Genomic DNA, 26110 nt, shown 5'->3' on the forward strand with positions numbered 1-26110 from the left:
GGGGCTGCCTTATTGCATGAGTGGCGTATGTAGTGTTCTCAGTAGAAAAGTCAAGCTTATAAAAATGTCTGCTCTCTAGCTTGTCTTGGTTGAACAGGGTTTCTTGGGAGGGATTTCCAGAGAAAAGTTCTTTGACCATAGTGTTAAAGGCAGGGATTTAAACAGTGGAGCAGTGTGGTGACTGATTATATCCCTCACAAAATGCTTGCAAACTGAGGGAGGATGAACTAAAAGATAGGGGAGTAAAACATACAATACTTCTGATGGTGCTGAGTGCTGGAGTATTTCCCATTTTTTTCTTCAGTTCTTGTGAAGATAGACTTATTTTGTTTTAATGCCTGTTGTATTTAAAGTAGCACCTTGCACTAAACTAGAATTGTTAGTTTTCTGAAGAGCATCATTTTTTTTAGTTATAAGTAAGTAAAACCTTTTGAGTATTTATGACTTTACCCACAGTGTTTGTATAAATATATTTTTCCCATTTTGTATAGGTAGCACATGTATGGCCCTCCAAATATGGATTATTGTTTGAGCGCTGCAGCTCACCACATGAGTTTCCACCGAGTCCTCCCAGGTATGCACTGTATATTTATTATAGCCTACATTGAATATAGAAAAGTATTATCTTACTTTGCAAGCACCATAACGTACTGTGTAATCTGTGTGCGTAACCTACTGAGATAGGTGTTCAGTGTTAAAACATTGAATTTAGAGTTTTTGAAACAGGATCAAAGGTGCTTGATATGATAAGTGCTGCATAGCCTGTACTTTTCAATGTGTCATCCTTTTATTCTGAACCATAGCACTAGAGCAGTTTATAAATGTTCTGCTAAATAGAGTGTTGCATAATTAGTTGTTAATCTTAATTGTTACAGTATTGTTTTTCTCTGTGTTCAGTAAATGCAAAGCATTTCACTTGGAACAGCTATTACATTGTTAAAGGCATACTTTGTCCTCCAGTTAACCAGCTGTTATAAACAACCAGTATTCTGGAAGAAATGATCATTTTTTCAGCAAGGTTTGCTTAGCAGTATAGTACATTATTCACAGTAGACCATTTTCAGGTATAGCGGGGGGGGGGGATTAGACTTCAGAAAAGTATGTGACTGTATGGAATAATCATTTTGCAGATTACTCTTATTCTTAATTCTGCAATGGCTTCCCTAGTTAAAAGAAGGGAGCACCCTCTTCCTCACTTTTGTGATTTCTGAATTTCTTAAAGAGGATTTAGCCTAGTTTGGTCAGATCTCCTTTCTGGGTTATGATCTAGATAAACATGATATATCTCCAAGTTCTCTTCTAGACTACCTTCTGAGATATCCTCAGTCTGATGATGGGATATTGTAAGTGGTGTCACAAGATGTCATCAGTTCATACAAAAGGCCTCTTAGTCAGAAGAATTCTTACCAGGCTTCTGAGGATGTGTTTGAAACAAGCAGCTGACAGCTCCTGAGAAACCTGATGGATTTTATAAAGTGACAGACATGTAAATACTCTAGTGTAGCAATGTTCTGTTTGTTACCTGATGTGTAAAAGCCAAGTGTTCATTTGGCTGACAAGTAATAGTCCAGTACCTGCAGTGGCATGGTTTCTGCTGCCTAGGAGAGAAGCACAGTGTTTGAAGCACTGTCATAGATGCCAAGGCTTCAACCCAGTACTCCCACAGACATTGGAAGGAGTGCTTTGTCTGCACTGCATGCCTTACTGTGAGGATAGTTGCAGTAGTTGAAAGTTCCTGTCATGTTGATCAGTGAGAAGATCTCACTTGTATCACCAGCTGTATACTGGAGCACTGTCAGAAGGCTCAAGAAATAGAGGAGTGGGCTTTTTAGGATTGTAGTAAGTTGGCAGAGTTTAAAAATTCCCTACAGAGTACTCTCAGAAATGTTAGGGGAGCAAATGGCTGTAAACTTGGGAAATTATTTTGAGCTGGGACGCATGATCTAAATTGCCTAAACATAGTAAAGTCTTACTAAGTTTAGTGCTGTTGGTCACCAAAAAAGCAATTACTAGAAAATGGAAATCAAAATCTAAAGCAACTGTAATTGATGTACTGACTATTATAAATGAGATAAAAGAACTGGAAATATGATCTTTAGAAATGGGAATCAGCACATTACATAGAAATAAATGAAATTTGTAGGAACAATATAAGCAGTGTATGTAATGTTGATGTGAATGCTAATTCTTATAAAGAAATGAAACATAATATGTAATGTATAATGCAGGAAAATGAAAAATGTTTATTACATTTTTTCTTTTCTTTTAATATGTGTGCCTAAGTCTTGTAGATTTATAGGTAGTTACTAAGCTATCAGCCCAAGAGCCATTTTAAGCCCACCAATAAAACACCAAAAAATGTAAGTAGAAATAAACACTGCACAAAGTTGATACACCACCAGGATGTTCTTCGTGTTTCACTGTTGCAGTCATAACTGTAGGGTACTCCTGCCGGCAGGCAGCCTGAGGTCGGCCAGCATATCAATGTCTGGGTCCGGCGTCGGCTGTATCAGCAAGTACCCTGACGTCAGAACGCATGGGTATAAAGCTGACAGCCGACGCCATCTTCTCCAGTCTTTCTTGCCGTGCGGTGCAAAGCAGTTCGCTAGTTGTTGGTTGGCGTTTTCAAGACAACGTGGTGCAATTGTCGTCGGTCCGAAGTTTTCTACTTCTCTTCTCAAAGCTAAGTACCCCGTTAGGGAAACCTTTTTCTTGCTCCTCCGATGTCAGAAAAAGTTAATAATTGTGTATCACAAATACCTCATAAAGATTTCCACTCTTACTGTCTACCTTGCTTAGGCCCTGACCACGACGTTTCTTGCTGTCGGTTCTGTGCCAGGTTTAATTCTCGCACTATCAAGCGTAGGTACGATTGGGCCTTGAATTACTTTGGTAGACGATTTAATTATAGGATGTCGTCGGATACTTTACCGACTACCGGAATACAGAAGAAACGCAAAGACAAGGACAGGCCTCCGAGGTCCAAACAGGATACTTTGCAGCCGGAGCCAGCTTCGGGTTCGGCGGTCGCCAGTGAGGCGCTTTTGCAGCCCCTGTCATCCGCCACTTCAGAACCGATGGCCGACACGGACTCCCATGGGGAGCCATCTAGGCCTAGTAATTTGTCTGCTGCAGGACCTTCGGACGTCGCTCCTTCAGATGGGTCCGGAACCGCTGTGCAGGTACCGGCTTCTGAGGGGGTCTTCAGGCCTTCACATATTACTATTTCCACAAAGACAAAGGCTAAGTCAAAGACTCCTGTTAAACCCAGACTTTCTGCTCAAGCTTTTTCGGATTCAGCTCCTAAGACTCAGAAGCAATTACTACGGATGGCTGAGGATTTATTAACTATGATTAGGGGCTCTCACCCTCCTCCTGAGAAAAGGCCTAGACAGGATATCCCTTATGATTCCTCTGATCAGGCTTCTGTATCTTCAGTTTCTTCCTCTGATCAGGATTACTCTTTTCCTCCATATGAGGATTCGGATGCAGAGGATTCTGTTCCCTCTGCCTCTCCCCCTGAAGATTTCTCTTTTGGGGAAACCTTGCATGAGATGATGGAGCATTTTCATTGGGAAGGTCAGGATTATTCTGCTTCCAAAAAGAGACTTAGGGAATTTCTTCTTCTCCCTCAACACAGGCCTTTAGCTATTCCTCCTGTACTTGACATTGTGGATGATGCCTTCTCTGAAGCTAATTTGAATCCTGATTCCATGCCGCCTGCTCCATCTAAGACTGATAGATTTTATAGGGTCCCTGATTCCCATCAATTCTTATTTAAGAACCCTTCTGCTGATCCTGAAACTATTTCGCAGGGTTCCAAGGCTGCTAAGGCCGCCTCCTCTAAGAATCCTATCCCCTCTGAAAAGGATTATCGTGCCTTGGACAGGTGGGGCAAAAAGTTTTATACTTCAGCTACCCTTGCTATTAGAGCTTTAAATTGCCAGCTTCACATGTTTAAGTAACAACAGTTTCTTTTATCTGTTTTAAAACAAAGGCTTTCTACCTTTCCTGCATGTGCTGAGGACAAGGAATTACAGGATGTGTTGCATGCAACTGAACAAGTTAGCAAACATAGTTTACATTGTGGTTTTGATGCCTTAGAGGCTTCCTGCAGAGCTGCTGCCTCTGGTACTGTTATCAGGAGACATGCTTGGCTTCGTGAGCAGAATTTACCTGAACAAGTTAAGGCTAAATTGCTAGATGCCCCTGTTCAGCATGATGTCTTATTTGGATCTAAGGCTGAGGAGGTTATTAAAAAGATGGAAGAAAAAGCCAAGTCTATGCAGACTGTAAAAGATTTTTTGCAAGTACAGCCTCCTAGATTTTCTAGAAATTGGCCCTCCAAAAATTGGTCTTTTCCCACTTCTTATAGGCCTCAAAGGGGAAGATATAGATGCTCCAAAGGTCGGGCGCAGGCTCAGGCCTCTTACAGATCTAGACAGTGGACTGCTTCTTCACCTAGAAGGGGAGAAGACAGACCTCAAACCCAAAGAAAGCAGACCCAATGACTCCCTCTGTTGGGCTACAGGTCCTCCTTCCCTGGATGCCCCTCTCGGAGGAAAACTTTCTCTTTTTTACCAAAATTGGACTCACATTACCCAGGACAAATGGGTGTTAGACGTGATTTTGAAAGGCTACAGATTCCACTTTCACACTCTGCCAAGGCCTTCCGGCTGGCCAGATCTGCCAAAACATCAATGGACAGAGGCCTTAAATCAAGTTAACGCTTTATTAGCCTTAAGAGCCATAGAACCTGTTCCACCTCTAGAGGTGGGGAAAGGTTTTTATTCAAGACTTTTTCTGGTCCCAAGAAAACAAAACTCCTGGAGACCTATTCTGGACCTCTCAATATTAAACACCTTTTTGGAAATTCCAAAATTCAAGATGCTTACACTTCAACAACTTCTCCCAATGCTCTCACAAGATGCTTGGATGGTAACATTGGACTTAAGAGGCTTACTTACACGTCCCCATAAGGCAACAATGCAGAAAGTACCTCAGATTCAAGGCAGGCTTGAGACACTTCCAATTCTCTGTACTGCCATTTGGCTTATCTACTGCGCCCAGAGTTTTTACCAAATGCCTGGCTCCAGTAGTAGCTTACTGCAGACTTCAGGGGATTCAGATTTACCCCTATCTGGACGACTGTCTAATTCAGGTAGACAGCAAAGACCTTTTACTTCAACATCTGCATTTTGTTCAACGTCTTCTCCTACTACTGGGATTCTCAGTGAACACGAAAAAGTCACATTTGATTCCTTCTCAACGAATGATTTTTTTGGGAGCTCTTCTAGACACAAGTTTACAGATGGCCTTCCTTACTCCAGAAAAACAGTTACAGCTGGCTTCAATCTTCAAGACCTTGGCAACCTTGACTCAGCTCACTGTAAGGAAATTCCTGCAGGCTTTGGGCTACATGGCCTTTTGCATCCTGTTGATTCCAAATGTGAGGCTTCACATGAGGAAACTTTAATGGTACCTAAAGAGTGTATGGTCTCAGCATTGCCACAGTCTGGATACAATGATTCTACTGATTTCCTGCCTCCAGAAGGAATTCCTTTGGTGGTCCAGGGCGTGTGTTTTGAACGAAGGGAAGCCCTTTCGTCTTCCTCAACCTACTCAGATCATAACCACGGACACCTCGGATTATGCTTGGGGAGCTCATTTTCTAGACAAATGCCAACAGGGCTCTTGGACAAACAGACACCTTCTATGGCACATCAACTTGAAAGAAATGTTGGCAGTCCAAAATGCTCTTCTAGCCTTCCAGACTCTTTTGAAGCCAGGACCTCTGCTAATTCGAACAGACAATACCACAGTCATGTGGTACATAAACAAGCAAGGAGGGGGCTCTCACTCTTACCCCCTTTGCAGACTTGCCATGACTTTATGGGACACAGCACTAAATTTGAATCTGGATCTTCAGGCACAGTTCATTCCAGGAAATCAGAATCTCTTAGCAGACAGCCTAAGCAGAAACATTTTGGATCCTCACGAATGGATGTTGGACCCCAACTTATTCAGCAAGATAACTGCAGTTTGGGGCTGTCCTCAGATAGATCTGTTTGCGTCCCATCTCAACCATCAGTTGCCTCTCTTTTGCACCAGGTCCTTCCACAAGACAGCTTGGAAAGTGGATGCCCTGTCCTTCAGCTGCAGGAATCTTTCCGGATATGCCTTCCTCCTCTTCCTCTTCTACCTCGGTATTACTAAAGATAAAGCTGGACAAACCCAGACTGATCATTTTGATAGCTCCAAATTGGCCTCGCTACTTTTGGTATCCAACTCTACTGCACCTTTGCTTGGAACCCCTTGAGTCTTCCTCTGACCCATTCTCTACTGTCCCAGCATCAGGGTCAGGTATTTCACTCTCAAATCAAGACTCTCTGCCTGGCAGCTTGGCTCATCAAAGGCAATTGATTCCTTCTTCTCTTCCTAAACAAGTTTTGGATATTTTTTTGGAAGCTAGGCGTCCTAGTACAAGGAAATCTTATGCTTCTAAATGGAAAAGATTTTGTATTTGGATGCAGGATCGTGGCTCTGATCCTTTTTTTACCTGATATTCCCTATATTTTACTTTATCTCTCAGACCTTTTGCTTAAAGGTCTTTCCTTTTCTTCCATTAAAATTCATGCTTCTGCTATTTCGGCTCATTTCAATTGTGATCCTCCCATTTTTCCCACCAGCTGGTTAGACAATTTCTGAGAGGAGCTAAGAATTTAAGACCTCCTAGATCTCCTTCTGTCCCTCCTTGGGATCTCAACTATGTCTTGGAAAAGCTTACTTTGCCTCCTTTTGAACCTGCTGCCTCTGCGGATATTAAGTTCTTATCCTGGAAGACAGCTATCTTGTTGGCCTTAACTTCTGCCAGAAGGGTGTCTGAGTTACAAGCCCTCATGGCCGTGGAACCATACCTCATCTTCCATCAGGACAGAGTTTCCTTGAGGACCAATCCTACTTTTATGCCTAAGGTAGTTTCTAGAGTGGCTCTAAATCAGACTATTCACCTTCCTACCTTTTTCCCCAAACCCCAAAATAAGGGGAAAAGGATTTTGCATTCATTGGATGTACACAGGCAACTACGTTTTTACCTGGACAAAACTAAAGATGTCAGAAAATCAGATCAATTGCTTATCTCTCTTGCTTCCATTTCTCTAGGTAAAGCTATTTCTAAGCAAACTATTTCCAAATGGATTACTCTTTTTATGGAAAACAGATTCCAGGTACTGTCAGGACTCATTCTACTAGAGCAGCTGCCACTTCAGCAGCCTTTCTCAGAGGAGTTCCTACCAAGGACATTCTGGAGGCTGCCACTTGGAGCTCTGTGCATACCTTTTCCAAGCACTATAGCCTCCCTTTGTACTCTAAGTCTAGGGCAGGCTTTGCCTCTGCTGTTTTGCAGGGTCTTCTAGCTGCTCCTTCTTCTTCTTAACCTCCTCCCGTGTTCTCAGCTTTGGGATTCTACCCTACAGATGTTCTTCATCTCACATTGCTGCAGTCCTTACATATGGGGTAGTCCGCTGTCCGAATATTTTGTTGTTGGGTGAAGGTTAGATTGTGCTAGGCTGGTCAAGACAAAGCAGTTAAACCCAGGCAGTGGAACCGGTGGTCTCTGGAGTCCCAGGGGAGACTTTGATATTGCAGGATGTGGCCTCTCAGGAGGCAGGTCAGGCTGAAGGGGCTTCCCAATACCCTCCCTTCCTAGGGTGGTTAGGCCCTCTCCTTCTGTTGCCAAGGCTTCTCCCAGAGGCAGGCCAGGTTTAGCTTCTGTTGGTGTCACTCCTAGTGCAGCAGGGTCTGTGCCCAAGAAGCACATGCTTAAAATGGCAGAAGATTTGATTACTCTGATTAGAGGTTCTTGCCCCTCCTGATAAGAGGCCTAGGGTGGAGCCAGAGTTGGGGAGTTTTAAGCAGGCTTCGGATGTTTCTGAGTCTTCGGCTGAAGACTTGCAGGAGTACTCCTCTTATTCTGATTCTGATGCAGATGATTCGACTCCTTCTGCTTCTCCTCCAGAGGATTTTTCTTTTTCAGAGACTCTTCATTCCATGAGGGAACATTTTAAGTGGGAAGGTCAGGACTTCTCTGATTCCAGGAAAAGGCTTAGGGAATTTTTGCTTTTGCCCCAGCATAGGCCCTTGGCTATACCTCCTGTTCTGGATGTTGTGGAAGATGTGTTTGCAGAGGCTTCACTTAATCCTGATTCTCTGCCTCCTGCTCCTGTTAAACCGGATAGGTATTACAGGGTGCCTGAGGCTCATAAATATCTTTATAAGAGTCCTAGACCCAGAAACTGTTAGTCAGGGACCTTGTCAAGGCCTCTGTTGTAAAAATCCGGTTCCTCCAGATAAAGAGGCCAGAGCTTTGGATAGATGGGGAAAGAAAGTCTATACATCTTCTACCCTAGCTATGAGGGCTTTGAATTGCCAGTTTCATATGTTGAAATATCAAAACTATCTTCTTTCTCAATTGAAGTCTAAGGTGGATGAAGGCATTGAGTGTAAAGAGTTACAAGATTTGGTGCATGTTTCAGAGCAGGTGGGGAAGCATTCTTTACAATGTGGTTTTGATGCTGTACAGGCCTGGTGGCTGCCACTGGTTCAGTTCTTAGGGATCAGAATTTATCTGACCATGTTAAGACAAGGATTTTGGATACTCCTTTACAGTCTGATGTGTTGTTTGGTTCACCTGTGGAGTCAGTCTTGAAGAAAATGGAAGACAAGGCTAAGTCCATGCAGGCTGTTAAAGATTTTTTGCAAGTACAGCCTCCAAAGTTTAGTAGGAATTGGCCTGCTAAATCCTTCTTATGATTCTCAGTGTAGGGGTAGATCTTGACGTGGTAGGGGCAGAGCTCAGAGTTCTTTCAGATCTAGAACAGGGAGTTCACCTGCACAATCTTCGGGTGAGGCACAGGCCCAATGACCTACCTTTTCAGCTGCCAGATCCTTCTTGCCTGGCAGCTCCTTTGGGAGGAAGGTTGGCACTCTTCAAGGAAAATTGGAATTTGATTGCCCAAGACAAATGGGTATTGGATATCATACACCGAGGTTACAAGTTTTATTTCCATACCTTGCCTCCTTTCAAAGGCATGCAGGCCTCCTCAGCAAAGACTAGAGGCTCACAAACAAATTTCTCTGCTACTTCAAATAAGGGCCCTCTGCCAGAAGTGGGCCTAGGATTTTATTCTCGCCTGTTCCTAGTACCAAAGAAAGGGAACACGTGGAGACCAATCTTGGATTTATCTATCCTCAACACATATCTGGACATTCCCAAGTTCAAAATGTTGACGTTACAACAGCTTTTACCTCTGCTGGGCAAAGATCACTGGATGGTGACTCTGGATCTCAAGGAGGCTTACCTTCATGTTCATATCAGGCTCAGTTGCAGAAAGTATCTGGCTGGGACTTCTCATTATCAGTTCTCTGCATTGCCCTTTGGCTTATCTACTGCCCAGAGTGTTCACGAAGGTTCTGGCTCAGTGATAGCTTTCTTCAGGCTAAGAGGAATACAAATCTATCCTTATTTGGACGATTGCCTGATTCTGGCCCAAGGAAAGGACGAACTTCTTCATCATTTACAGTATGTGATAGCAGTGCTAAGATGCCTGGGGTATTCTGTGAATAAAGTCCAGTCTAGTACCCTCTCAGGACATGTGCTTTCTGGGTGTGAGGCTGAATACAGCATCCCAGATGGCCTTTTGACCCCGGACAAACAAAAGAATCTTTCTCTTTACTTCCATCAATTGTCTCATCAGTCCAGGCTGACTGCAAGGACAGTCCTTCAAGCCTTGGGGTTCATGGCATCTTGTATTCTGGTGCTTCCCAATGCCAAACTGCATATGAGGAAGCTGCAATGGTATCTCAAAATGTATGGACACAGCACTGCCAAGATATGGACACTGTCATTCAGATAATACCTTGCATTCAAAGGAATTTTTGTGGTGGGCTCAGGAATGTCACCTAAACAAGGGACTCTCTGTGACCGGCCAGAAGCGAGTCAGATTCTAACGACAGATGCCTCAGACAAAGCTTGGGAGCTCATCTAAATGGAAAGTGGGTACAAGACCCTGACTTCAACATCTACATATCAACTTGAAGGAGATGTTAGCAGTCCAATTTGCATTAATAGCTTTCAAGGATTTACTTCTTCCAGGGCAGGTGTTGGTTCTAACAGACAACACAACTGTCATGTGGTACATCAACAAGCAAGGGGCATTCTTATCCTCTATGCAGACAAGCAATGATTTTGTGGGAGACTGCTCTCAGTTTACAGCTAAATCTTCAGGCAAGGTTTCTGCCGGAGCACAGAACTCCTTAGCAGATGTGTTGAGCAGACAAATTATGGATCCCCACGAGTGGAAATTGGATCCTCATGTATTTCAGAAATTGACAGTGTTATGGGGAACTCCAGACATAGATCTGTTCGCTTCTCCACTAAACTTCCAGCTGCCAAAGTTTTGCACAAAGGTTTCATCCCACAGCTTGGAAAGTGGATGCTCTCTCATTCAATTGGAGCAATCTTCATGTGTATGCCTTTCCACCTCTGCCTCTCCTCCCAAAGGTACTCCTGAAGGTCAGACAGGACAAGCCAAAGATGATTTTAATAGCTCCAGATTGGCCTCGTCAGCACTGGTACCCATTACTGAGAAGTCTGGTGGGAGCCTCCATGGCCTTTGCCTTGATTCCACACCTGCTGTCTCAGGAGAACAGTCATTTACTCAATGTCAAACTTCACTCTCACATCTAACAGCCTGGCATATTCTGTTTTAAACCCTGGAGGGTCTCAGCTTCCACAGCAAGTTTTGAATGTTATTTTGGAGGCCAGAAGGCCTAGTACAAGAGATAAATGGAGGAGATTTTATTTTGGAGTACAGCAAAGGAATTTGATGTTTCTAAGCCTAATTTAAGTGTGGCTCTTCAATATCTTACTGAGTTACTGGACAAAGGTTTGTCCTTCTCCTCTATTAAGGTTCATGCTGCAGCAATTTCTGCTCACTATGACTGTGACCCACCATTGTTTTCTCATCCTTTGTTTAAGCAATTCCTTAGAGGGCAAAGAATATAAGACCCCGAGCTCCTACTCCTGCTTGGGATCTCAATTTTGTGTTGGAGAAACACACTCTACAGCCTTTTGAGCCTGCAGCGACTAGCGAGTTGAAGTATTTATCATGAAAGGCTGCTTTTTGTTGGCCATTACCTCTGGAAGGGTTTCTGAATTACAGGCCCTTATGGCGGTTGAGCCTTTCTTAATTTTCCATAAGGATAGAATCCTTCCTTTATGCCTAAAGTGGTTTCTAGTGTGGCTTTAAACCAAACTATTCATTTGCCTACTTTTTATGCAAACCCCCAAAATAAAGGGAAAAAGATTTTGCACACTTTGGATATACACAGGCAGTTGCGATATTATTTGAGCAGAACTAAAGGGTTCAGGCAGTCTCAGCAGTTATTTGTTTCTTTTGCTTTGGGTTCTCAGGGCAAGCCTGTTTCAAAACAAACTATTTCTAAGTGGATTGGGTTTTGTATTGCTTTCTGTTATTCCCATCATGGTAAGGAGATTCCAGCTGGGATTAGGCCTCATTCCACTAGGGCTACTGCCACTTCTACAGCTTTTTAAGGGGTGGCAACTAAAGATATTTTGGAGGCAGCTACTTGGAGTTCAGTGCATACTTTCTCTAAGCATTACCACCTTCCACTTTACTCTAAGTCTATGGCTGGTTTTGCCACTGCAATTTTACAGGGCATTTTGGCAGCTCCTAATGCTTTATAGTTTTGCCATCCTCCCTTTCCTCTGCTTTGGGATTCTACCCATACAGTTATGACTGCAACAGTGAAACACGAAGAACATAGTACAGTTGTGTATACCTACCATAAATGTAGATGTTTGAATGTCTTCACTGTTGCAGTCGGTGTTTCCCTCCCTCCAGACCCCTCTTGTTTCTTTTTGCTTACTTTGTTTCCTTTTTCACTACCTTTCTGGTGTATTTGTGTTTCCCTTGGGACACTTTTTGGTTTTATGGGGGCTTCTGACATCAGGGGCAAGAAAGGCTGGAGAAGATGGTGTCGGCTGTCAGCTTTATACCCATGCGTTCTGACGTCAGGGTACTTGCTGATACAGCCGACGCCGGACCCAGACTTTGATATTCTGGCCGACCTCGGGCTGCCTGCCGGCAGGAGTACCCTACAGTTATGACTGCAACAGTGAAGACACTCGAACATCTACATTTATGGTAGGTATACACAGCTGTACTTTCTGCTTTAATTCCTGGTACCTTGGCTTTTCGCCTTCAAGGGATCCCTTGAAGGCGAAAACCAGAGGTATCAGGAAATAAAGCAGAACCTGGTGGTGTTTCAACATCGTGCAGTGTTTATTTCCATTTTAAGCCTAGCCAAGCTTACACCAAATTTACCAAAATATTACTGATGTGTCAATACCCCAAGGAATTTTATGGTTACAGTATAGGCTTGTACACATCAAGCTTTCACAGGCTGCCACTGTCCAGTAGGGACATAAGTGCTAAACAAGTGGTACATTTACATTTTCCCATCCATTGATCAAAGTAACATTTGAATAGGTTAAGGATGAGCTTTGCTTCACGATTATGGAGCCCCTGTTCCAGAGAAGGGTTAATCTTTGAGATGCATACCTGTCCCCCCAACATATCCTGTTTGTTGTAGATGAGGTTTATGTCCTTGGACTAGGTATTTCTAATGCTATTTTGTTTTGTGGATGTGCAACAGATTCACCAGTTGAGGGATCAGAGGATGATTTGTAGGCTTGGCATAGACCGTCTGCATAGCAATTGTCTTAAGTTCATAGGTTGGTACTAGGCTATCGGCCCTAGGGCCTATGCAAGCCTAGCCATAACAATTCCCTGGATATTTCTTTCCACAATATTTACTTCCCTGGACCCCTGTCTAGCAGGGTGACTGACATGATCCCCAGGGTGAATTTCATATCTCCCATCCAATCGTCAAGGTTCCTTTTGAAGAGGGCCAAAGAGGCCCTCTGCTTGACATGTATGGGCAGTCTATTCCAGAGTATGGGAAGTCTCTAGGTCAGGAATTTGTCCCTCCAGCATGTTTTGTACATTGTGATGACAAGGTTTAGATCTCTGGAGCGTGTGGCTCTCAGGGATTGGGATTTCTTTAAGTGGAGCATGTCCAGCAGCTCAGGGTTTGACATGGCTTTGTATGTTAAGCAGAGATCGCCTCTGAGTAGATGATATGCCACAGAGTATAGATGGAGTTTTTTTTAAGATGGTCAGCATAGGGCATCTCCTTTAGGCCTGTGATTCTATTAGTGAGGTATTTCTGCAGCCTTTCCAGCTGTTGCAGATGTCTTGTGAGGTACATACCAAACGGGGCGTTGTACTCTATAATGGGTCTAATGAGGGATGAGTACAGTGGGACAGTGACCTCCTTTTTTCGGGATGAAAAGCCCTTCATGATGAGGTGTGCCACACAGAAGGATTTCCTGACTGTTGTGGCGATGTGGTTATCGAAGGTGAGACCACTCTCCACCTGTATCCCTAAGTCTCTCATCACACTTTTGGTGTTTAGTGTACTGCCACCTATGTGGTAATTCATGGGTACATGGTTTTTCCCAAAGGGGATAACTATACATTTCTTGGCATTAAGCTTGAGCCCATGACTCTGGTACCAAGCATCTGTTTCTGTAAGGCCCTTTTGCAGAATATCCACATTTGGGGATTCAGTAATGGCTCCCAGTTTGCAGTCATCTGCGAACTTTGTTGGCCAGAGTCCCTTAGTGTTGGCCTGTACTTCAGAGAAGTAGATGCCAAACAAGAGCAGTCCCAGGACTGAACCCTGAGGTACTCCACTTGTCACTTGTCTGGAGCTGGATTTGGAGTCAGCTACTTTTACAGTCTGGGTTCTGTCAGTAAGCCAGTTGGCAACCCATCGAGTGACATAGAGATTTATGCCCAGCTTAGTAAGTTTATCTATGATTTCAGAGTGGGGGATGGTGTCGTGCAGAGGTCCAGGTAGGCTGTGTGGACTGCTTTACCCTCGTCCACAGCTCTGGAGACTGATTTGAAGAAGTCAATCAGGTTCAGGAGATGAGATCGGCCCTTCACAAACCCAAACTGCGTGGGGTTCAGTGTTTGAAGGTTGCGAATGTCTTTGTTTATAAGTTCCATGATAATGTATTCCATGCCCTTGCAGATCAGGCTAATCAGACTAATGGGACGGTAGTTCCCGGGAGCCAAGGGGGATCCCCCCTTGTGGAGTGGGATAACTGTAGCTGTGCGCCACTCAGTGGGCATGAAGCCTGAGGTGAGGCTGTGATTAAACATGACACTTATTTAATAAAGGTTTTAAAAGAAATGGAGGTGTAGGCCTCATTCAAGCTCTCATGTGGCCATTGTTACCCTTCTAGTTGAGCCAAATACTGAGGGCTCAAAATCCCTCACCTCGTCCATTTTAGTGGACAACAAATATCTTGTAGGAGTACACCCCTGTTTCCCACTGTGGGGGATAGGAATCTTAGCTGAGCACTATCCATCCCAGAGGTGATTGGGGCACTCACACAGCAACCTTGAGCCTGATAATATGGTTCCTTGAGTCACCTAGTCATGGTTCTGGAGTTGGAAAATCTTCTCCCTCGCTCTCCATATGTGCCCAGCAGTGTCTGATGGTCCAGGTGAAGGACAGTCAGATGAGTCTTCCTGCACCTGTGTTTTTGGTTCAAGCAAATATTTGAAATCTGGTAGGATCTGTCCATATGATTGTGGGACTGCATTCTTACGGAATATAGCCTGATACCAGTATTGGACCTTTTGCAGGTAACTTAACACTCTTGTTAGCAAGTATCCTCTTAAGCACCAGATACTAGTTGCCTGGCATCCCTCATATGTTCTTTGCATGCTCAGCCCTGCCCATTGCCCCTCATAAGTTACCCTGATGGACTTGTTAGGGAGGTGAGGTCTCCATGTACTTCCCTTTAAGAGTTTGGTGGCCCAGAAGCTATTCATGAGAATGATGATTCCTTCTCTCATCCTACAGCCCTTCCTTTGGAGAAACCTTGAGGCCCATGGACTAGAACCCCACCACCACCACCATTTTTTTAAAATGTTGTATTTTATTCCCAGTTTTCTGCTGGCCATTGTTCCTTACATCTCTAGTTAGGCCCATTCGTTCATCTTTCCCTTGGGGCCGAGAAATGGACTTGGGGGAATCATCTTGAGAGCCATCATGGATTTCCCAAAATGGCACAACTCCATGCCCCTTTTTAGCTGATGTGCTTGCTTGCCAACTTGAGGGGCCTGCAGTGTCCCACATCTAGCTGCCGGATGTGCATGCTTCTGTACAAGAACAGGATGTTGTTCTCCCTGATACGTCTTGAGCTTCTTGGGGAAAAGGTGGAGGTGGACCTTTGAGTCTTCACCTGTATGGATCCAACCCTCTTGGATGTCTTGTAAACAAGTCAGAAAACCCCAAGCTTTGATCATGCAGATCCTAGAATAGGAAATGGTGTCTACAAGCCCCAGTGGAGTGGAGACAACTCTGACCAGGCATTCTTTCTCTCTCCTTTGTGATATCCTTGATCTAAAACCTGTACCAGAGACCACAAAACTTTGCTAACATGCAACAACATGTAGAGTCTAATGCCTTGGATAGGGTACAGGAGTGATTGTTTTTCTCTGCCATGTTGCGACATAGGGCCCTCAACTGTTCAGACTATTTGTCCAGATGCTTTCCTTAGGTTCATAGGTACGTATTAAGCTATTGATAAGCTATTGATCTGTGAGTATCTAGTCTTAGTAGTTTAATACAAAGGCCTATATATTGTGTGGAAATCGTGTGTAATCCCAGGTGAAATAATCCTTTAGCATTGTGCAAAAACCCTTCGTATAGTAAGTATGAATAGCCATAACTCTGGAGCAGGTACTCACATGTTTCCCCTGTCCATAAGGGACAAAGATGCCATACCAGGGGTGAACGTTTCCCATCCATGCATCCAAGTTGTAGCTGAATAAAATAAGAGGCTTACTTAACTTCACATGGAGAGGAAGGCAGTTCCATAGAAGTGGTATTTTCCATGAGACAAATCCTCCCTCCAGCATGTTCTATTTAAATTGCAATGCAGATTAATGTCTCTAGAACTTATGATCTGATGTTGTTAATGTTCTTTCCATTCATCACTGATGGGTTCGGTACTGAGTCGGCCTTTTTACCAAGCTCATGCCAGCCAAAAAACTCTCGAGCTAAGTTTCTATCCAGAATGCCCTTCTCCCTGTTACCTCAGATCTCGTTTGCTGCGTAGCCGTAAAGCTGCATTTCAGACGAGCTGTCAGCTAAGTGGAACTGTAGTTGATATTTGTGTGGAAAATTTTTGATATCTTCATTTTTTATTGAGCGACTAGTATTTCTAGTGTGTTTTCTTCTGTCTGACCTTGTTTTTTTCCTCTCTATTCTACCCGTTGTTACAATTGGTAAACTTTCAAGTACCATTGTTGGTATGACCTTTCCTCCCTTACCCTCGTGGATTCCTTCAATACCATAGCTGGTATTTTCTTTCCCATCTAACCTGTTAGCTTTGGTTTTTGGTAAGGTGTTTCTGTTTTCTCTCCTACATATCACTGTATTGGTACAATTGTCTCTTCTTTGAATGGTGTTTGACTTTTGTTCTAACCGGATTGTACTGTTGGCCTGTGGTGTCTCTCTGTCAAGATGTCTGATAAGAAAGGTACTTCAGGATGTTCTTCGTCTTCCATTGCTGCAGTCCTGACTATTGGGGGTATAGTCAAAGTGAATAACTGTATACCTTGTTTAGGGCCCTGAGCACGACGTTTGTTGGTTGCCGTGTGCTAGGCTAAACAAACGCGCACTATTAAGAGAGGGTTAGACTGTGCAGTGTTAGGTTTTGGGAAGCTGCCATTATAAAATGCCCCGCCCGTGCTCCGCTCGCCGAAGAAGCTAGCAAAAGTAAAACAGTGAAGCCTAGGGTTGATGAACCGCAGTCCCGGACGCCTGTTCTTTAGAAGGCTCAGTGGAGCCGGAGCTTTTGCCAGGAGTTTCCATGGAGTCCCAGGCTGAATCTATACTATTGCAGGATGTGCCCTCTCAGGAGGTAGGCCAGGCTGAGGGGGTGACTGTTCTTCCCTCTCTTCCCAAGGTAGTTAGAGCCTCCTTCTGTTGCCAAAACTTCTTAAGAGGTAGGCCTAGTTCAGCTTCAGTGGTTCTGTACCTAAGAAACATATGCTTAAAATGGCAGAGGATTTGATTACTATGATTAGAGGTTCCATGCCCCCGCCTGATAAGAGGCCTAGGGTGGAACCGGCGTTTGATAGCTTTGAACAGTGTTCGGAGGCTTCAGAATCTGCTGTGGAAGACATGCAGGAGTATCCTACTTATTCTGATTCTGATGTGGATGATTCCACCTGAGGATTTCTCATTTTCAGAGACTCGGCATTCCATGAGGGAGCACTTTAAATGGGAAGGCCAGGATTACTCTGATTCCAGGAAAAGGCTTAGGAATTCTTGTTTTACCCCAGCATAGGCCTTTAGCTATTCCTCCTGTGTTGAATGTGGTGGAAGATGCTGAACCCTGACTCTTTGCCTCCTGCTCCTGTTAAGCCTGATAGGTATTATAGGGTGCCCAAGCTCATAAATATTTGTTTAAGAGTCCTAGGGCGACCCAGAAACAATTCAAGGGCCTAAAGGTGTTAAGGCTTCTGTGGTTAAAAATCCTGTTCCCACTGATAAAGAGGCAAGGGCTTTCGATACGTGGGACTGGCAAGTGTATACTTCTTCCACTCTAGCCATGAGAGCATTGAATTGTCAGTTTCACATGCTAAAATATCAGAATTATCTCCTTTCACAATTGAAATCTAAGGTGGATGCTTTGGCGGAAGGTATTGAGTGTAAAGAGTTGCTGGATTTGGTTCATGTGTCTGAACAAGTGGGTAAGCATTCTTTGCAATGTGGTTTTGATGCTGTACAGGCCTCCTCGAGGGTGGCTGCTACCAGTTCTGTTCTTCGCAGGCATGCCTGGTTGAAGGATCAGAATTTAGCTGAGCATGTTAAGACAAGGATTTTGGATGCTCCTTTACAGTCTGATGTGTTGTTTGGATCGCCTGTGGAAGCAGTTTTAAAGAAAATGGAGGACAAAGCTAAGTCTATGCAAACTGTTAAAGATTTTTGCAGGTGCAGCCACCAAAGTTTAGTAGAAATTGGCCTGCTAAGGGGTGGACATATCCTGCTTATGATTCCCAGTCTAGGGGTAGGTCTAGACGTGGTAGGGGCAGGGCTCAAGGTTCTTTTAGGCTAGAGGGAGTTCACCTGCTCAGACTTCTGGTGAGGGCAGGGGTCAGTCCTTTCAACAGACCCAATGACTCCTGTCTTTTCAGCTTGCCAGAGATTCCGTTGGCAGCTCCTTTGGGAGGAAGACTGTCTCTTTTCAAAGAAAATTGGGATTTAATTACTCAAGACAAATGGGTGCTGGATATCATTCACCACGGTTACAGATTTTATTTCCATACAATGCCCCTTTCAAAGGCATGCCAGACGTTCCTCCTCCACAAAGAAAAGAGGCTCACAAGCAAGTTTCTCAGTTACTTCAGATAGGGGCCATTCAGCCAGTCCCTGTATCAGAAAGGGGCCTAGGATTTTATTCTCGCCTGTTCCTTGTACCAAAGAAGGAGACCAATTTTGGTCTCCTCAACACGCTTTGGACATTCCCAAGTTCAAGATGTTGACGTTACAACAGCTTTTACCTCTGCTGGGCAAAGATCACTGGATGGTAACTTTAGATCTCAAGGAAGCTTACCTTCATGTGCCTATAAGGCTAAGTTGCAGGAAGTATCTGCGGTTTCGAGCTGGAAATTCTCATTATCAGTTCTCTGCATTGCCCTTTGGCTTATCTACTGCGCCCAGAGTATTCACAAAGGTTCTGGCTCCAGTGATAGCTTACTTCAGGCTTCAAGGAATTCAAATCTATCCTTACTTGGACGACTGCCTGATTCTGGCTCAAGAAAAGGAAGACCTTCTACAGCATCTGGAATATGTTATAGCAGTGCTAAGATGCCTAGGGTATTCTGTGAACGAAATAAAGTCCAGTCTAGTACCCTCTCAAGACATGTGCTTTCTGGGTGTGAGACTGAATACAGCAGCTCAGATGGCCTTTTAACCCCGGACAAACAAAAGAGTCTGTCACTTTACTTCCATCAACTATCTCATCAGTCCGTGCTGACTGCAAGGACAGTCCTTCAAGCATTAGGGTTCATGGCATCTTGTATTCTGGTGCTTCCCAATGCCAAACTGCATATGAGGAAGTTACAATGGTATCTCAAAATGTATGGACACAGCACTGCCAGGATTTGGACACTGTCATTCAAATAATACCTTGCCTTCAAAAGAATTTTTGTGGTGGGCTCAGGAATGTCACCTAAACAAGGGACTCTCTGTGACCCGCCAGAGGCGAGTCAGATTTTAACGACAGATGCCTCGGACATTGCTTGGGGAGCTCATCTAAATGGAAAGTGGATACAAGACAAGTGGCCTGCCAGACTACAGCATCTACATATCAACATGAAGGAGATGTTAGCAGTCCAGTTTGCATTAATGGCTTTCAAGGAGTTACTTCTTCCAGGGCAGGTGTTGATTCTAACAGACAACACAACTGTCATGTGGTACATCAACAAGCAAGGGGAACACATTCTTATCCTCTATGCAGGCAAGCAATGATTTTATGGGAGATTGCGCTAAGCTTGCAACTAACTCTTCAGGCAAGGTTTCTGCCGAGCACAGAACTCCTTAGCAGATGTGTTAAGCAGACAAATCATGGATCCCCGAAACTGGATCTTCATGTATTTCAAAATTGACAGTGTCATGGGGAACTCCAGACATAGATCTGTTCGCTTCTCCACTAAACCACCAGCTGCCACAGTATTGCACAAAGGGTTTCATCACACAGCTTGGAAAGTGGATGCTCTGTCTTTCAGTTGGAAAAACCTTCATGTGTATGCCTTTCCTCCTCTGCCTCTTCTTCCAAAGGTACTATTAAAGGTCAGACAAGACAGGCCAAGGATGATTTTGATAGCTCCAGATTGGCCTCGGCAACACTGGTACCCACTACTACGGAGTCTGGTAAGGAAGCCTCCATGGCCTTTACCTCTGATTCCTCATCTGTTATCTCAGAAGGATGGTCATCTGCTCAATGTCAAGCTTCACTCTCTTCATCTAACAGCCTGGCATATTCTGTGTTGAAACACAGCAGGTCTCAACTTCCTCAACAAGTTTTAAATGTGATTATGGAAGCTAGAAGACCTAGTACAAGGAGAAAATGGAAGAGATTTTTATTTTGGAGTACAGCAAAGAATTTGCAGGTTTCTGAGCCTAATTTGAGTGTGGCTCTTCAATATCTTACTGAGTTATTGGACAAAGGTTTGTCCTTCTCTTCCATTAAGATTCATGCTGCAGCAATTTCAGCTCACTATGATTGTGACCCACCATTGTTTTCGCATCCTTTGTTCAAGCAGTTTCTTAGAGGGGCAAAGAATATAAGACCCCCACGAGAGCTCCTACTCCTGCTTGGGATCTCAATTTTGTGTTGGAAAAACTTACTCTACAACCTTTTGAGCCTGCAGCTACTGCTGAATTGAAGTACTTGTCATGGAAGACTGCTTTTCTGTTGGCTATTACTTCTGCAAGAAGGGTGTCTGAGTTGCAGGCCCTTATGGCAGTAGAGCCCTTTTGATTTTCCATAAGGATAGGGTATCATTACGTACTAATCCTTCCTTTATGCCTAAGGTGGTTTCTAGTGTGGCTTTAAACCAAACTATTCATTTGCCTACTTTTATGCAGATCCTCAAAATAAAGGGGAAAAGATTTTGCACACTTTAGATGTACACAGGCAATTGCGTTATTATTTAAGCAGAACTAAGGATTTTAGGCAGTCCCAGCAGTTGTTTGTTTCTTTTGCTTTGAGTTCACAGGGCAAGCCTGTGTCAAAACAAACTATTTCTAGGTGGATTGGCTTTTGCATTGCATTTTGTTATTCCCATCATGGCAAGGAGATTCCAGCTGGGATTAGGCCTCATTCCACTAGGGCTACTGCCACTTCAACTGCATTTCTAAGGGGGGTGGCAACTAAGGATATTTTGGAAGCAGCTACTTGGAGTTCAGTGCATACTTTCTCTAAGCATTATCACCTTCCTATCTACTCTAAGTCTAGGGCTGGTTTTGCCACAGCTGTTTTGCAAGGCATGTTGTCAGCTCCTACTTTATGATTTGCCAGCCTCCCTTACCTCTGCTTTGGGATTCTACCCAATAGTCAGGACTGCAGCAATGGAAGAGAACATAGTACAGTTTTGTACCTACCATAAATGTAGATGTTCGAGGATTCCATTGCCTCCTTCCCTCTGTATTTAGGGGTGGTTGTGTAGGTGAGTTTACATGCTTATGTTTTTGTATATATTGTTGTATATATTGTACATGTTTTTGGTGCAGGTTTTTTGGGACTTGTCTTTTTAAGGTCTTCTGACATCTGGGGCAAGAAAAGAGTCATGCGCATTAGTACCCTGACGCACTGGACGCCAGTCTACGCGCCCTTGACCGACGCCAGCCTTATACTCTGGTATTGGGCCGACGACGGACTATACCCCCAATAGTCAGGACTGCAGCAATGGAATCCTCGAACATCTACATTTATGGTAGGTACAAAACTGTACTTTTTAAGCATTGTGCTTCATGTAATGGCAAGTTACCTAATAGTGATTCTCACAGTGATTGTGTATACTGTTTGGGAGTGCCCCACCTTTCGATGCAGCCTCCGTCTGACATTTGTCAGAGTTTTAGTCAACCCACTCTTAATGAGCGCAAAAATAAACTGATACTGAAAGGGTTACTTAAGTCTTCCTTTTCAGAGGCCATTTTTGTGATGGAGGCCTCAACCCCTCCTTCTAAAGACAAAAAGAGGTCCCACTCTGTTCTCTTCTCACCATCGGGTGATCGGGGTAAGCCTGTGAAATCAAAGGTTCCAAAGTTGTCTTCGGAGCATAAATCTGCCTGTATGGCTCCGTCTTCCTCTGCTCCGAGCATCTCGAAACCTTCGATACTGGTGCCAGTTTCGGCACCAGTCTTGCCTCCGGCACTAATTATAGACCTTACTATGCCTGTTTCAACTTTGGCACCTGTGGCCACTTCAGCTCAGAGCATACCTTCGACTCCTTCATTAGTTTTGATTTTTGCAACTGACTGTTTAGGCTCTCAGTGCCACTTCGGCACAGAGCGTTGTACCGACTGCATTGGATATGACCACTTTACTCCCGGTGTCGAAACTAGAGACTTCGGTGCCGGAAGGCTTTGCACCATGGACTCAATGCTCCCCTTCTGTAAATCTGTTCCTGGGCCAGGTGTATAGCCTGTTCATTGAACGCCCTGACTCTCCGTCCGGATTATTCACTAGATCCAACAGGTGCCTGTCAGAGCACGACATGGTGCATCATGTGGACCAGCTGTTGTTAGCCGGGGGATACCCACACTCTCTAAGACCCATCCACCTGCAAGTCTTGGGTTGGTTTATCCATGGTCTCCATCTTACACTCCTCCTTTGACCTTCTCGGTTCTAAAGCCTTCTGCTCTGACATCCTTCTTGGAACCCATCACCTCGGCGCCTACAGTGCACCTCACTCTGGCTCTGAGTTTGTCCCTTTGGTCTTCGGTTCCTGCGGAACTGGTCCTTCCTCAGTATTGGGATTGGGGGACGGGCACTTCGGCCTGTGGCATGAAGCCATTTTCCTCCTCGGTTCCATCCTCGACACAGATAGCCATGTCCGCACCAATCCTGCTCCTCCATCCGTGGGGCCAGGTTCATCGGAGTGGGGTGTGACCCCAGTTCCAAGGTTGTCTTTCTCGGTTCTGGGCTCCCATCCCTCTTCGGGCAGTCCTGCCTTCTTGGCGATGGAGAGGGCTCTCGCTTCTGGAAGCACTCCTTTGATGTCAGAACCCCAGTTTTTGCCCCCTGAGCTACAGCTGCCACAGATCACCCCCTCCCAGGACACTGGGCAAAGAAGCCGCAGGACCCCCATTTTCAGGGTACCTGCTCTTCTGAGTCCTCCTCAGAGACCCCCACTGAGGAGCCCCCTCAAAAGAGGACATGCAAGAGGAAGAACATGGACTCACCCAAGGAGTCCTTGACTGAAGACACGGATTACAATGATGGTGAGGGGTCCCCTTGGTCACCTCCTGATTATGTCCCTTTGGAGACATCCTGGAAATGCTAAAGCAGAGAGGTGACTGAAATCCCTCCAACCCTTCATCTGAGGAGTCTGTGTTCCTGCAGGCTTTTCGCGCCCAGCCTTCTACCTCTTGGGTGACCCCGCCTGCCGACAAGCTCATCCAGCTCATCGTGCAGCATGCTTCGAAGAACCCTGATTCCATTGAGGTGATCTCTTGAAGACCAGACAAAATTCTTTCCCCTCTTGAGGAGAACCCGCATTGGTCTAAAGGGTTACTAGTCGATGCAATGGTGGTGGCGGCAGCCATGAAAAAGGACTTGGCTGAGGAAAGTCTCGCTGTCCATCCTCCCAACAGGGAGTCCTGGGTGGTGGACAGACTTGGAAAGTGAGTTTTTGCATCAGGGACCTTTGCTATACAGTCCCTGTACATTTTACGAGGCTCCAGAGGGACTTGATCGCCAAACTCTCTGGGACTTTGCAGGACAGTTGTTTGACAAGGTCAGGGACAAAGTGGCCTCGCAGCTCGCAACCCCGGAATTGATATCCAACTCGTCCATGAGGTTGCTTTCACGTGTGACTGAAGGGACGGCAAGAGCAGCGGGTTTGGGCATTGTCATGAGTCATCATGACTGGATGTGCATTTGTGACCTCGTGGACCCCTTCAAGTCTTCCTTTTTGAATGGTCCCATCGAAGCTTTGTCCCTTTTTGGCTCCAAAGTGAAGGACATGCTAGCCAGGTGCGAGCAAGACAGAAAGACCCTGTCTTCCGTTGGCTTACATTTTCCAGTCCTCAACGTACCTTCTCCAGGAATCGGAGGAGTGGGAAAATGTAGCACAAAAAATCTCAGGGTCCTTTCCATGCCGCATGTGGTGATAATACCCCCAGGGGCAGAGGGGGTAACAATTCTGGAAGATGCTCCTATAGAGGCAGAGGGGGTCCTCATAACCAAGGCTCCAGGGATTCCTTCTCTGGACAGCCTTACCAGCACTCCTGAGGAGCAGCTCAATTGCTTACCTCTGGAAGCAGTCGGGGGTCATTTCTCTTTGCACCAACCTGCCTGGCAATCTATTACCACCGACCATTGGGTGCAGGGTATCATCAACAGAGGTTACACCATTACCCCTTCTTGTCAACCAAACCTGCGAAGAAAACTTACTGACGTTCCACCCAGGAAAAGGGAAGAAGCAACTTGAGAGATAATAAAGCTGTCCCAAAAAAAGTCTTCCAACCAGTCCCACCAGACTAACGTGGATCTGGATTTTACTCAAGATTCTTTTTGGTGCCAAAAAAGACAGGGGACTGGAGACCCATTTTGGATCTCAGCAGCTTAAACAAATCTGTCACCCAAACCAAATTCCGGTTGGTCACGGTTCAGTCCATTCTCCCCTTTTTAAGAGAAGGTGATTGAATGTGCTCGATAGATCTCTGGGATGCGTATTACCACATCAAGATGGACAAACCCTCCAGGAGTCTGCTTCGCTTCTGGCTAGGGGCCAGTCATTATCAATTTCATGCCCTGCTGTTCAGTCTCTCTACAGCCCCCAGTGTGTTCACAAAATGCATGGCAGTGGTCACAGCTCACTTGAGACTACAAGGATTCTGGGTGTTTCCATATCTGGATAACTGGCTCTTCACTGTCCCCACCGAGCATCTTCTGGTAACAACACTGCATTATACTCTCTCTCTCTCTAGCAAAATTGTTGAGAATAACGATACATTGGTAGAAATCATACCTTACTCCTACACAACAAATAGAATTCATTGGAGCAGTGTTCAATACCCAGTCCTGTCTAGTATCACTCCCAATTCACAGACTTCACTGACCTGAGGCTCCAGCTCTGAGTGATGCTCTCTCAAACAAAAGCTTCAGCAAGGGAAGTTCTTGAGGCCCTAGGCTCTATGGCAGCTTCAATTCCCATAGTGCTTTTAACAAAGCTACATGTGCGGATCTCCCAATGGCTCCTTCTTTGTCAGTGGTTCCCAAACTATCTTCCCCCTCTGTTACCAAATTCGAATAACCAACTCCTGCAAATATGACCTCCTTTGGTGGATGAGGCCAGACGTAGAACTGTGGAGTCGCCCATTTCAATCCCCTTAGCCCAGAGCCATTGTGACCACGGATGCTTCCCTGATCAGATGGGGGGGCCATTTCCAGGACAAGACAGTCCAAGGCACATGGTCCACCTCAGAGGCCCACCTGCATATCAGTGTTCTGGAACTGAGAGCAGTGCTGTTAGTGTTGCAGGCCTTTCATTCGGCTCTCCCGGGATCATTGCAATTCAGTCAGACAATATGTCAGTGGTCTGTTATATCAACAAGCAAAGAGGAACCAAGTCCTACCCCCTATGTTGAGAAGCCATGAGAATTTGGCAGTGGGCGATAGCTCTCAAACGCTTTCTGATAGCAATGCATATCCCGGGGAGCTCCACCGTAATTGCGGATAAACTCCTGCATCCTCCTGCCTCACGAGTGGTCCCTCAATCCCGAGGTGGCGACAGAAATCTTCAGCCACTGGGGCCAGCCTTGCTGCGATCTTTTCGCCTCCCCATCGAACAAGTGCAGCAGCTCTTTTGCCCTACTTCCCCCGGAGGGGGAGTCCCCGTGGGACGCAGTAATTCACGATTGGCCCACAGGACTTCTTTACGCTTATACTCCCATTCCCGATTTCACAATTTCTAAAGAAAGCTCTTCGGTTGAGATGTAAGGTGATCCTCATAGCTTCATTTTTGCCTCAACAAGTTTGGTTCTCCTTCCTTCGGCCTCACCTAGTATACCCTCCGTGGATTCTTGAACCTCTACCAGATCTGATTACCCACCCCCAAGGGTTGAGTCACCCAAATCTGTCCAGTCTCAAACTGACAGCTTGATTTCTCCACTTCCATTAGTCGCCAGGCAAGCTAATCTCTCC

At 45.0% G+C, this 26110-nt stretch overlaps 1 protein-coding gene across 1 annotated transcript in view; it reads left to right on the forward strand.

The window, feature by feature from the left end:
* ANAPC1 (anaphase promoting complex subunit 1) overlaps positions 1–26110 on the forward strand; it is a 3613296-nt gene that overhangs the window by 508079 nt on the left and 3079107 nt on the right. Inside the window, exon 5 of the mRNA XM_044060160.1 lies at positions 492–574. Within this exon, the coding sequence (XP_043916095.1) occupies positions 492–574 (83 nt within the window). The remainder of the gene's footprint in view (positions 1–491; positions 575–26110) is intronic.

Source organism: Protopterus annectens, chromosome 1.part2 (genome assembly GCF_019279795.1).
Source record: "Protopterus annectens isolate FY-2018-M chromosome 1.part2, PAN1.0, whole genome shotgun sequence".
Classification (NCBI taxonomy): domain Eukaryota; kingdom Metazoa; phylum Chordata; order Ceratodontiformes; family Protopteridae; genus Protopterus; species Protopterus annectens.